Raw genomic sequence first — 13,584 nt, 5'->3', positions numbered from 1 at the left:
GTTTCAATCTGGTATTTTTCTCCCTTGGCTTCCGGCACCATTTCTATTGTTATCAAGTGTTCTCTTCATTTCACTTCCTTGGAACTTCCCACACTCTCCGAGTCTAAACGCTGTCCTTTCCCGAACTCTTTCCGGGGTTTGTTTACGAAAGTCTCTAATTGCCCGTTTATGATAGGGACGAAGCTCCAGGCCCCCCCTCCCCAACTTTCCCGCTAGGAGAACCTTTCCCCGCTCGCGACTCCTAGGCCCCGCCGCGCCTGCAGCTGACGCGTTGGTCAAGAAAGTAGTATAGGGGCCGGGCCGGGTCCCCACCCGGCCGATCGGCACCGCCGCGGGTCGCCAGCGGGTGCCGGCAGGTCGCGCGGCGCGGCGCGGGGTTCCCCGCAGGCCTGGCCCGGACGCCCGCTCCCTCCGGGCGCGGCGGCCCGCGGGGGCGGGGAAAGGGGCGGGGCCGGCGTCAAGTTTCGCTACGTCACCGTGAAGTCCCCATCAGATCGGAGCGCGGGCAGCGGCGTGTACCCACAACTCCGAGTGTCCTGGAGGCGAACGGCGTGGAGTCTCCAGCTCCGTCCCTCCCGCCCGCTCCGGCCCGTCCGCCCCGCGCGCTGCCCGAGTCCTGCCGACCCAACGTGCCACGGTTGGACGACTGAGTTCCCGGATTCTGCAGCACAGTTCCCGGCGGCTGCTTTACAGAGATGCCTGGAAGGAGGGCTCGTAAGAGCGCTCAGCAGAGCCCGACGCGGGCCCCGGCAGGTAAGGAGCGTCTGGGGCTCGCGGAGATCCTGGCCGAGGCGGGGGCCGGGGTCGAGGCCTTGGTCGGGCCAGGGTCAGCCCGTCTGCTCAGGGTCTCAGAGTCGGGCCCGGTGTGCTCCCTTGCACGTGCTTTAGGGACGCCTCCAGGAAGTTTTTCGGGGGTTTAACCCCGGACCGTGGAGAAGGCGGGGGAGGGAGCCGGGTTTGGGATCGGGATGCAGCTGCATTTGAGCGGATGCCAAAAGCCGCTTCTCCTTCGCCTGCCTTCCACCCCCACGTGCCCTGTTTCGGGGCCACGGGGAGAAAAAGTGCAAGTACGGGCTACAGCCACGCGGAGAAAGTAATTGTCACGGCAGGTGGGGCCGGGGCCGAGAGAGGCTCCGGGAGCCACGGCCTTCCGGTGCTTCCTGAGACAGGCCCGCTTCCTCCGGAGTGCGGGCTCTGGTGAGTGCCCTGCTCCGCTCTCTCTGTTTCACCAACAAAAGCGGTAATGTCGCTTGGTACTATCACAGCTTTTCCACAAAGGACTGTTGGAGGGTTACGGAGGCCCCGCAAGGAACACCGAGGTCAGAAGCCGAGACAGTCTTGCTTCTTTGTTAAAAGTGTAACATTTTAACAGTCCCTAATTAGTTACAGAAATGAGATAGGAGAAGAACAGGAGTTTGTCCGCAATGTTTTTTAATCCATCCATTCCAACGCCCTTCCCCATCACATGTAGCCCCATCGAATAACTTCAGGTCGGTAGCAAAGAAGGCACGTAAGGCTGTGGGCTGGAAATCTGTGTGGTTCATACTGCTGTTACATCAGACGGTATTGGGCCCCTTTTAAACTTAGTGTAATTTTATAGAGCCCATGGGGCGTGCAAAGGAAGTGGTGCATTGCCAATGTGACCATGGCGAAATGGGCACCAGGCTGCTCTCTCTAGCTCTTGTTTGGGAGGGAAAAAGCTTTGTCTACCTTTCGTGATGTTCGAGGGTTCTGGCTGTGTTGCGAAAAACCGCATAACCTTCACGATCCAACTTAGCCTCCATTAATAAGGGGCAGCAGAAATGTCCCTCTTAAACTTGATTAGATGGTAAGACATGTACAAAAAGTTGAGATATAAGTGACATATAACACTGTATTAGTTTTAGGTGTATGACATAATGATTTGGTATATGTATATATTGTGACATGATTACCATAATAAGTTAACATCCATCACCACACATGGTTACATTTATAGATGTAACAAAAAAGATTAAGGAAACAACTAGGTGCTATTTTCTGCCTTTTTTTTTTTTTGGTGAAAGGGATAATTTTTTCTCTTACGGTTCAGGGCTTCTAAAATGGTAGCCTGAATGATAATTGTTTTTTTAGGATTGTATGTTAATATATCCCACTCACTGAAAAGAACTTGTTAGGGATTATGAATTTTTTTTTTTTTTTTTTAGGAATTACAAAAATTTAACCCAGCTCTTGTAAAAAGAGAAATTGGTTAAAATGTACATTTAAACATCCACTTTAGTATATATTTACAGTTTTCATTTATTTTGAGCCTGAATAGGGTATTTGCAGGGTCTGTTTACAAAATAAATCAGATTTTAATTTGTAGTCATAATGATTTTTAGTGATCATAATCATAATTTTGAAGTGTACCAAAAAGAAGCTGAATTGCTCTTTGAAATATACTAGAAAATTGTAATTATGGATCAGTATAGGTTTGGTGTTAACTTCATTTACTTTAAAAGTTTACTCAGAAATTAGATTATAAACATTACTTTTCCCTAATGTTCAGTTTATTGCAATACTTAATCATAAAAAATAGTAAACATGTGAATTAAACATTAGTTTGTTTTGTGCTTCATCATTTCCATAGAGGCAATGGATTGGTACAGATTGGGAAGAATTTGGTTTAGAGTAAGATGTAAATTTTAAGTTGTTTTAGAAAATGGGGACTTAATTTTGGAATAAGATTTTATGAGTCTTTCATGAGAAAATTTCACAGTTGTTTAAATGAGGATAAGGATATATTTAGATTTACCTATTATGAGGGCATAATCAGAACGATTGCCATTTACAAAATAAAGTGTACTGGAAAATAACAAAAGAGTTTAGAATTTGACTTTTATTTCCCAAACCAATCTTACATGGGACAGAAAAGGATGACATCACCTGAGGCTGGCAAAGACTCACTTTCTCTTTGTGGGGTATGACATAAATGTCTGTATTTTGAAAGTAAGATAACATTTGCCTCATCCAGGATGCTTAAAAAAAAAAAAAAAAAGATTGTAAAGTAAATGTCTTTATTCTTGCCTTAACTATTTTTTGTTGTTTAGAGTCACCACGTGTTCGTTTACATCGTGCGTGCCTGTGTGCGTGTGCGTGCGTGTGCGTGTGCGTGTGTAAGTAGCCTTTCTCACATTCAGAAAACAAGTACACATAAAGTTAAGATAATGCTTCATGGGATAAATACTCAACTCGTCCCTGGGATGGGCATATTAACTCTTGCTGGTTGCGGTTTGCAGTGTTGTCAGTGTAACTGTGATGTTTTGCTTTCCTCTTCAGATCCTGAAGTTGAATGTGCCATTCAGTTCAGGAGAATTGGAGACAAACTGAATTTCCGGCAGAAACTTCTGAATTTGATATCCAAACTCTTCCGCTCAGGAACCTGACTTCAGAAGCTTTCCAGCGAAGAATGAAGAGACTCCTTTCAAACGGAAGATTCCCCAGTAAGTGCAAATTTCATCAATTAGAGGAGAGACTGCCTTGTAATGGAGAAAAACAACGTGAAGGAGCGCTCACGTGCTTTCAGATGCCCTCGGAAACGAAGATGGATACATCAAAAATGAATTGTGGTTGGAGGTTTTCCAGAAGTCATCGTTTGGGAGGTGAGAACATTAGAAAAACACTTCGTTTATTTTAAAACAAGAATGAAAGAGCTTTGAAAATAGGAAATTAATTATTTATGCATTTTGGGTTTGCTTGGAGACTTGTTCTAGTATTTTTGCTAAAGGCTGCTGCCCAGTGTATGAGGAGTTGACAAATGATTAGACAATGGGCAGGGGCCAAGGAACAGAACATGTTCAATGTTTGTTTCTACTTTTGGATGACAACTCCAGAACAATGTATAATCTGGTTTATATATATTATCTTGTTAGAAGTAAAATTTTTTTCTGAGAACACTGAATGTCATAGTGAATGTTGATTTCATAGGTCACTACAAAATGTAAACTCATTTGATAGTTTCTTTTTACTCAAAATGTATGGTTTCTGTTCAGATGACCTTTTATTAAATGTGTTCCTATGGGCCTTAACTGGGAAAATATATGTTGAAAAAATTTGAAGTATTACTTGGTGCCAGTAGAATTCTTGCAGGTTGAATATTAAAAGATAAAGAAGCATGGGGATTTTTGCATAACCGGGAATAATGAAAAATAAGTGACAGATTTTTCTTTTTACTGCTGTAATTATAACTTAGTAAAACAAATATTCTAACGTAACTGTTGGTAAGAAAATAAAGGTGTTTCTAAAGAAGTTTCTAAAATCTGTAAAATGTCCCTTCTCATACTAGTCAGTGTACATTGTATAAGAGTGATCTTTTAAGAGAAATTAAGCATGTTTTCATATTTGGGATACATTTATATATTTTTAAAGATCAGATTGCTCATCCAGAATGAAAATCGCATTTATATACATATACATGTATTCATCTGAAGATATATATATATATATATATATATATATATATATATATATATATATATGGCATTAGAGTAATATGTAGTTTTTGAGAAAGGTTTCATGAATTTTATTGTTTTTTTGGCCAGGCTATCAACAAAGTCCCCAGATATATAAAAAAAGAAATAATACTGTCATGATTGAATTTCAACAGGAACAATCTTATTTATTTTACCTATTTATAATTAAAATATTTTTTGCTTAGTTTGAAACTGTATATTAAAGTTGCATTTTGGGGTTTTGTGACAAGGGTTTCATAACTACTTGAACTCTTACAGCAAGAATGTTTTAATATAGGCTGTAGTCACTTTAGATGAAAAATTACCTCATCTGTTTTTCTTCAGTATTACTTAAGCTGTTAGTTTATTTAGTTGCAAAGATTTTTTTGGGGGGGAGGGTCCGACTAGTGGCAGGTATTTTGCCATGTGGATATTTATGGTCTGTAACTGTATTTATACATATATATATATACATATCAAATTTGATACTGTAGTTGCAAACTATTAAAAATTACCACCATTCTTTTCTGTGTATTTATTTTTTCATCACGTAAGCTACTGAGTATTCATTCTGAAACCAGAGTATTTTAACTGACTTCCATCAGCAGTTTCCTGACCAAACCATCTCCTTCGTTCCAGTTCTGTGGTGGGAGTGGGCAATAACAGGGCAATTTGATGTGATTTCTGCTGTCAAGGGACTTAAACTTTAATTGGGAAAGGAAGTAGTGAAACAGGAAATTAATGCCAGGCATAGGTCTTGAGTGCTGCTGCGTACCTTAGGTTGATGCCCGGAGAGGAGAGTGATTTATTTAAAGGAGCCTACAGAGAGTCGTGGTCTAATTAGTGGTACCGTGAGCAGCAAGTATTGCTTCATCTGAAGCTAGTCATGTGCAGAAGTAGGTGTGGTGCAAGTGGCCTTCCTGTTGGAGCGTGAGAACTCAAAAGATACCCCTAATTTGTAGCCTTGATCTAAGATCCACATCACCAACCCGCCCCTGCCCTCTGAGTCTGCTGAAGTCCTGGGAAGTAAATTACCTCCCTTAAATGATGAGAGAGGGAAGAGGAGGAAGGTGAAGGGGAGGTGACAGCTACAGAACTGTAGCAGGAGGGGAGACTGGCTTCATAAAGGGGTGGGGGGTCAATGTGTGATTTGATGTGAGGGTCACTGGCAGAGGAACTTTTGTCCGCGGCCGTGTCCCTAGGCCTCTTTGCATAACCAGAATTGAGCCACTGGTGTTAATTCGTTTTGCTAAAGTACCCTTGATGCTCTTTTCTACTGTATAAGGCATCACACAGGAAGGCTAGGGCACACTTCACGATCTTCAGGTATGAGAATTATTTTCTGAGAACTCTATTTGAATGTCAAAAAATTCGCATGATGTCCACATGATTGTATCTATTGACCGACAAATAGCTACTATGAATTAAAAATCCTTTTGGATTTGTACTTGTATCTAAAAGAAAATCTCAAAAGTCTGTATATTTGAAAAGCATCTATATATCCATCATCTATCATGTATCTATGAATGAAGCAAGTTGTTCTCTAAAGACGCTGGGGCCTGTGATTTGGGGTTGTTTAATCCCTTGCAATAACTCTGCCCACATACATACACAACACTCGGTAGGAACAGCATAAATGGTGAGAATCCTGTCAAACTCCTCAAACCCTTGACAGAGAGAAAGATGCCCCAGGAGACAACTGACACCTTGAAAAGAGAATGGTAATGGGAAGTGATGAGTTGCAAAGGACACCCCACTCGGAAATGCTGGAGCCAGACTCTCAAGGCAAAACCATTACTGAGCTGTGTGACCCTGAGTGAGATAGCCTGTCTAAGCCAGAGGTATTCCTCTGAAACCGAGAGACCCAGATCTTCAGAGTTCCTCGTGGTGTGAAACAGATATTGGGGTGACAAAGGGCTCTGAAGAAGGTCTCCCATCACACTCCTAGTCCTACCTGCCCCCCTCATGTCAGACAGTATTAAGAGAGAACTGAAGGATTTGCTAAAAGAAGTAAAAGAGTGGATGTAAAAAGCCAAACCCCCAGAAAAACAAAAACAGAAAACCAACTACCATCCAGATTCCTCTCCCCAACATTGATTCTGAGTCCTGCAGGAACTTCTTGGACTTGTATTTTCTGGGAAATGAGAATCCCGCATGCGCTCTGGCTTCCCCGATAGTGATGTCACTCTGTCAGGGCTGCTTCTTATACGAGGCTGAACACAGTTGGGGTCACCTGACAGAACACACCTGGCTGTGTCATCACCTGAGTATTCTTACGTAACAGGTCATGGTTCAAGAGCAAAACCTTTGTCAATCAATCCAGGCCCTAACTGGAGCTTCTTTTTTTTAAGGGCTTTCAGAAACTGCTTTAACACATTCAGAGTCAGAGGGTCACACCCACCTACTGTCTTCTTCCAAATTGGCTACTTTTTAGAACACCAGAAAAGTCAGAAAATTGATGAGAGTTACAGGTCTGGATTCAGGGTTCCTTTACTTAGAAGTCCGGGTCCCAGACTGCCTCCTGCAGCCCCCTCTACCCTGTGATTACGAAACGCGCAGTGTATGGAGCCTGGTTGGGTTTGGGTTGAAAATAGAATAAACAAAATAACCCCTTGATATTTCTAGTGTTTTAGAAAAAGTCTTCTCTCCTTTTGTCATGCTCTCTCACTAACGGTCTCTGATGCAGCTTCTGAGGTTTGTTCATTTCCAGCTTCACCTCTTCACCCAGCTATTGTCAAAACCACAGGGTTCCTCCGCCGACAATTGTCATTGGCTCCTGACTTTCAAATCCGTCAGTTATTTTACCACTTACTCTTGGGGGAACTCTGGATAAATTACTTGATTTCTATTTTCTTACAAAATGGTGTAAAATGCACCTATTTCAAACCATCTTGAGAATCAAATGAGGTAAGAAAGTGCCTGACGTCTGGCTCAGTCACGCTCTGTGAATGTCCTTAACTTTAGCTTCAAAACGGAGGGTTAGATATTAGCTTCTTTAGCAAGCTATGGAAGATCTTGCCCAATTAAGATTATTGGACTAAAATGAAACCTTTTGAAGGAAGGTGGTAGGGCAGTGGTGGAGCCGGAGAGGAAGTGGCAGGTTTTCCCTTGATGGGACCATCTGCTTTTAATTTGTGACCTCTCAGCGATGGCGGAACATTTATTGTCCCCTCGTACGTATTAGGTTTCGTCAATACTATTGAATCTCCCGTAGCCCCTTCACGTATTCATATAAAATTTCCGGTCCTGATTTACACAATATCACCTCAAGAGTTAGTCTGGACTAGATTTGGATAAGGCTCTTTTCAACTGGGGGGTTGTGAAGTGCAGGCTCTCCTCTGAGATGAAACTGAAAATGTATTCATTTGGAGGACAGAGGTCAAGTCCTGCCTTTAGGGAACTTGAGTGGTGTCCAGCGGTAGGGTTTCCATAGGGCTACTCTGAGTCTGTCCTTCTGTGAACAAAACTTCCTCAAGATAAATACCACTTACTGATCACCCATGATGGGCCTGACATTTTAGAGACAATAGTCTTATTATTTAACTTAGTGCTTACAATCTTTCTATTGGAAAATAGGATAATCTTTCCTACTCTATAGTGAAGGGAACTGCCTCAGCAAATCAGCAATTTCCCCAAAGTTAACTGGAAAATGAGCGGAAGACACAGGATTTGAACTTGTGCCTTTCTGACCTCAAAGCTCTCCTCTCTCGCCAGCAGGATGGGTTAGGGGGAGGGTCCTCATTTCAGAGCAAAGCTAGTTGTTTTCCAGCCCAGTGCCTTCAGCTAGGTTTTCTACCTACCCCTGAGTTTTTTGAGGGTTGAAGGTTGATTATTAAACCAGCTGATAAATGAAAAATACCGATAAGTGCCTCACCATTTGGAATTCCTTTAGCTCAGCACTGCTGCCCATTGCCCCCCAACCTTCAGCGATGCATATGCAACCTCAGGAAGCCGGCTCACATTATTCCTAGAAACCTGGGTGAGCCAGCAGGGAGGGTGATGTCGCACCGCGTCCCGGGAGGGATTTTGTGTTGGACAAGTGTGGAATTAATTCTGAAAGATACGCTCCCCACTGGCTCGCTTTTTACCAGCTAACGCCCAAACAAGCACCTACTGAGACAGACCTGCAGGAGCTATTTGTAATGGGAAAGAAAACGATTCAAAGAATCCAGTCAAAACAGCAATTTGTGTGTTTTGTCGGCTGCCTGCAGTATCTGCCCGATTTCAGCAAAGCTAAGCAGTAATTAGGAAGGAAGAAGAAATTGGTGTCACCATTATTAAAAAACCAAACAATGGAGAACATCGAAATTAACCAGTCTGGCTTCTGGATGATTCATTCGGACTACTGCCGGAGAGGCAGGGAGCAATGGGTGGTTGTGTGGATTATGAAATCCTCTGGTTTTATGAAGGTCACTTTGTATTACGAGATTCCCAGATCCTCTGTCTTCAGGCAGCATACACGTTAATCAGTTCATCCGAGAGAAGAGGAGGAAAAACATCACAACTTGAAAAAAAGAGACGTGCAACACAGTACAGCACCTGTAACTAAATTGAGAAAAAGTCTCCTTTCCTCCTTTTGAAGTTTTTACTGGTGTCACATCAAAAAGGACAGACATGTGAGAATTAGCAAATCAAGACTAAAACTTTTATTTAACTTTCAGAATGTGGTTCTAGAAGAATATGAGGAAGTCAGGCTAATACTTCACAGATGACTCCTTGGGGCCCTGGGAAAGTACCAGCCAGGATAATAAATCTGGGCTTTTCTTCCAGATTTTAATTAACATAAAGGAGGGAAAAGGGTGGTAATATGCTTTAGGTGTGGCTCACTTGTCAACCATGCTTTTCCAAGAATAAGCTGGTGAAATGAAAAAGTGCATATTTCTACCTGTTTGGAAACATACTCTACTGTAATTTTCAACCCAAACCATATTACAGTGACATAATAAATATTCCTGAAGGGACACAGCTCCTGGCCCCTTTTATCACTGCAACATTTTATTGTTTCATCCCTGAAGACTAGGGAAAGTTCTCTGGTCCTGGTGTGCCTGGTTTTAAAACTGCAAGTCTCATGTCCTGGAAATGGCTCAGTTCTGGGCGAGCCCAGGACAGTTGGTCACCCTTGGGTGGTTGTAATGTGCTTACAAGTGTATCTTTAGTCGATTTAACTCCGAGGCTCTCCATCTAAGTAATCTCTATCCCACTTCTTTTTCGCACTTTTGGCTAATTTGTAAGAAAGTGGTAGTCATAACTCCCAGCCCTGTGGAATCAAAAAGTTCATAAGGGGATTAAAAGAGATCCCGAATGCAAAGCTCTCAGCTCAGGGCCTGGCAGTTAGTCAGCTCCCAATAAATGGTTGCTGAAAAATATACTCTGGGGGATTACAAAGAGTTTATGAAAAGTGAATGTTATCATGGTTTTACTGGAATTATTAAGTACATGCTGAGTGAAGAGATGCAGAAAGCAGCCTCCCTGACTTAGGGACTTTACAGTTTAGTTGAGGACACAGATGAACAAAACCAGATGAAACATTTACAAATGGTCCAGAATTAACAGTTAGAAGCTGTGAAGTTGTTCACTAGAGAAAAGAAAAATGTCGGGTAGGGTCAGTTTTGCTTTTTTTTCCCAGAGCTTGTGTTCAAGGTTCTATTCGAGTTCCAGTCGCCACGGTAAAATCAGAAAAAATAAAAGAGTTGTAAAGGAAGAAAAATGTCATTTATTTGCAGATAACATGATTGTCACCATAGAAAATACAAGACAATCTAAATGTAAACTATTCAAATGAATGAGACTAAAGCAGCTAGCTGGATATAGCATTAAAGTGCATAAGTCTATTTTGTACTCCAGAAATATACTTTTAACACAATTAAAAAATAGGGATAATTTACAAGGCAAAAAAAGAGTAAAGAAAAGAATCCAGAAAGAAAGCAAGATTGTGATGGAGTTAAAAAACTTTTGAAAACCGTTCAAGAAAATCTAATTAAGTGATGAATTTAATTTGATTCTTTTGCAAAGTTTTTATAGATCTACTGCAATTTTAATCATAATGTGCATGGAAGAGCAAAGCCCCCAAAGTAGGCAAATTAATATCCCAATGAACTGCTGTTTGGAATAAAAAGCGAGTACTTGAACTACCCAAAAGCAAGACATTATAAATTGATAGTAATTATGTTGGCATATTACTGGTAGAGGTATAGACAACTTGATAGGGTCAGGTATTTTTTATTTCAAATAAAGATGTTGTCTGTTAGATGAGTTTGTTCACTATCAAAATCACCAGAGACTCAAAAATCTTAACAGGAGGTCTACCAAGTTATCACTGGGATGCTTCTCCAAAGGCTCCTCTTCCTTGGTTGGTTTCCTCAAACATACTCTATTTTTATCATTTTGTAATTTGTCTTCCATCTCCACTTTTTCATAGATACTGTTTTCTTAAAGTTCACTAGCAACCCAACTGCCACATCCCAAGGCCTCTTTTTATGTTGCGTCATGTCCAACCTCTGAGCCTCACCTCCTCCTTCAAACTTATGTAAAGTCCTCTAAACTTTTAGCAAGTTCCTCTTTCCTCTTGGTTTTTAAATGTCAGTTTCCCAAGGTTCTGCTTTCAACATGTTCTCTAAGAGTAACGACCTCACATGCCCCTTTAAACTAATAGACCTTCCAATTTTCATCTCCATCTCGCTTCTCCCCATGGGCACTAACCTGACTCTGTCCTCTGGCTAGATTGATTTTTTTGACTTTCTAGGATTTATTTATAATTTTCATTCATTTTGGATTCCTTTCCTTCTCATCTTTGCTGCTCAAAGCCCTGTTATCCTTCAAGGCCAATGTCAAAAGTCATTTCCTCAAGAAGTATTTTCAGATTCCCCAATCAGAAAGGACAGCCTATCTTTTATGTTTCCATAGCACATTTTTCTTATCATGACACAACACTGATTTCATTCACATTTATGTTAATTTTATGTCTGCTTCTCCAACTTGATTATAAGCTCCTATAGGTGGAACAGAGATCTAATTTATTTTTCGATCCCCTGAATCACTTAGCAAAATGGCATTCATTCACTCATTCATTCATTCATTTATTCATTCATCCATAAAATAATTTTGATCATATGTGCCAAGAACTACCTTTGATACTACAGATATAAAGAACACATGTCTCTCTAGTGGGGAGACCAAGACAAAAACAGAAGATTACAATTAATATTTTAAGTATTGTGCTAAGGGGTGAGCACAAAGCGCTGAGGGAACTCTGAGACTCACAAAGAGCGTGTGTGTGAGTGTGTGTGTGTATGTGTGTGTGTGTGTGTGTGTGTGTGTGTGTGTGTGTGTGTGTGTGTGTGTGTTTGGCAGGAGGTACTGAAGTCTTCATGGAATAGAGGTTGCCTGAGATGAGTGTATAAGTTATATATTTCTCTGTAACAAATTACCCCCAAATTTAGTACCTTTAAACAATACACATTTATTATCTCAGAGTACCTGGGGTTAGGAGTCTAGGCACGGAGTAGCTAAATCTTCTGTTTCAGGGTCTCTCACAAGGCTTCAGTCAAGGTGTTGACTACAGCCATGGTCTCATCTGAAGGCTCAAGTGGGGAAGGATTTACTTCCAAGCTCTCTCATATGGTTGTTGGGCTGACGACATCAGTTTCTAACGGGTGGTTGGCTAGAGGCCACCCTCAATGTCTTGCCACGTGAGTCTCTCCAGCTAACTTTATCAGAGCAAGTACTGGAGAAGAATGAGAGAGACAGAGACAGAGAGAAGAAGGCGGAAGTCACAGTCTATATAACCTAATCATGGAAGAGACATCCCATCACTTTTGCGATATTAGAAACAAGTTCCTAGGTTCAAACCACATGCAAGGGGAAGGGATTACTAGGGCATAAATACCAGGAACTGGGTATTTTTGAGATCCATTTTTAAAGTCTGTCCACCACCACAATGAATCTTAAAGAAGATTCATTAAAGAATTTAAGAATTCATTAAAGAATTTAAGATTCTTAAAGAATCTTAAAGAAGTTAACTAGCTTATTTCTCTTAGAAGAAACGACAAGAATAAATGCATGATGAACTAGAGCCTGTTGAGCCCCATGAGTATTATGATTCGAGATTCTTCTGGTGTATATTTCAAGAATTTCCTGTAAGCCTCTGGTGGATTCTGCCACCAGACGGTGTGAGGGGAAAGAGGGGAACTGGCTCCTGAGGTTTCTCTCCACCTCTCCCTATACCATTATGCATGCAGGAAGAATGAGCACAAAAGGGGAGGACACTGCATAGCTTCCAAGGGGCTGCAGTGAGAGAGAGGGAGTCCAAGCAACCATCCCCACAACTAGGAAGGTGATGAGGATGGGGCATCGAACGTAAACCTGTTCAAAGACTTGTTGATCCTATCCTGAAAACGGGCCACAGTTGTTGGGTGACTCAGCAGGGTAATTATCAGGAAGTGTCTTTTTTTTTTTTTTTTTAAATGAGCTAGTGAAGGGGAACAAACAGGTAAGTTAACAGAACTGAAAAGGATTTCAGCTTCTTATGTCAGATATGGAAATCGTTTTCATTGTTTAATTAGCTACCCACACAAATAATCTAATGAGCCACACTTCTCTGCTTTTCTCTGCAGGCTGGTATTGTAGAAGCCAGGGGTCTCTCTTCCATCGATATGTAAATCAAAGTTGGATAGAGGCTCAGATAAGACCCTGTCCCCTAGTTGGTTGTCCAGACACCCAGAAACACATGCAGTTTTCCCCTTTGTCATTTATCTCTCCACAGGCAGGAAAGCTGGGTGTGGGGTGTTGTGGACCTCGTCAGGCACAGGGCCCCGTGGGACTTAAAGCTGCCCTGACAGCAGCTGGGCTGACTCAGACGGCAGTCACACGCCGGGGGCTTCCAGGGTGGGGCTGAGTGTAGCTGAGCACCAGAGACCTCCCTGGTTGCTTTATTTTCAGCGACAGCGTCTTACAACAGGTTTGATAGGAACTGTACTGTTGGCTGGGGAATGGGGAGGGATTAAGCACTGCCTCTAGGTCCCTGCTTTAATAACAGTCTACCCTTTCCCATTGCTTGATGTGTGCCAGCTCCTGCATTAAGCACCTTGTAAGTATAATTTCTCTAAAATGGAGA

At 41.9% G+C, this 13,584-nt stretch overlaps 1 protein-coding gene across 1 annotated transcript; it reads left to right on the top strand.

Annotated features, from left to right (window-relative positions):
* Positions 1 to 596: 596 nt before the first annotated feature.
* On the top strand, positions 597 to 3,508 carry PMAIP1 (phorbol-12-myristate-13-acetate-induced protein 1). The gene is made up of 2 exons (XM_059040951.2): positions 597 to 753; positions 3,301 to 3,508. The coding sequence occupies exons 1-2, from the start codon at positions 696 to 698 to the stop codon at positions 3,405 to 3,407; spliced, it is 165 nt and encodes a 54-aa protein (XP_058896934.1). The 5' UTR covers positions 597 to 695; the 3' UTR covers positions 3,408 to 3,508.
* Positions 3,509 to 13,584: the final 10,076 nt, after the last annotated feature.

Source organism: Kogia breviceps, chromosome 15, assembly GCF_026419965.1.
Source record: "Kogia breviceps isolate mKogBre1 chromosome 15, mKogBre1 haplotype 1, whole genome shotgun sequence".
Taxonomy (NCBI): domain Eukaryota; kingdom Metazoa; phylum Chordata; class Mammalia; order Artiodactyla; family Physeteridae; genus Kogia; species Kogia breviceps.
Note: the sequence above shows the minus strand (reverse complement) of the source record. Positions and strands in the feature narration are given on the sequence as shown.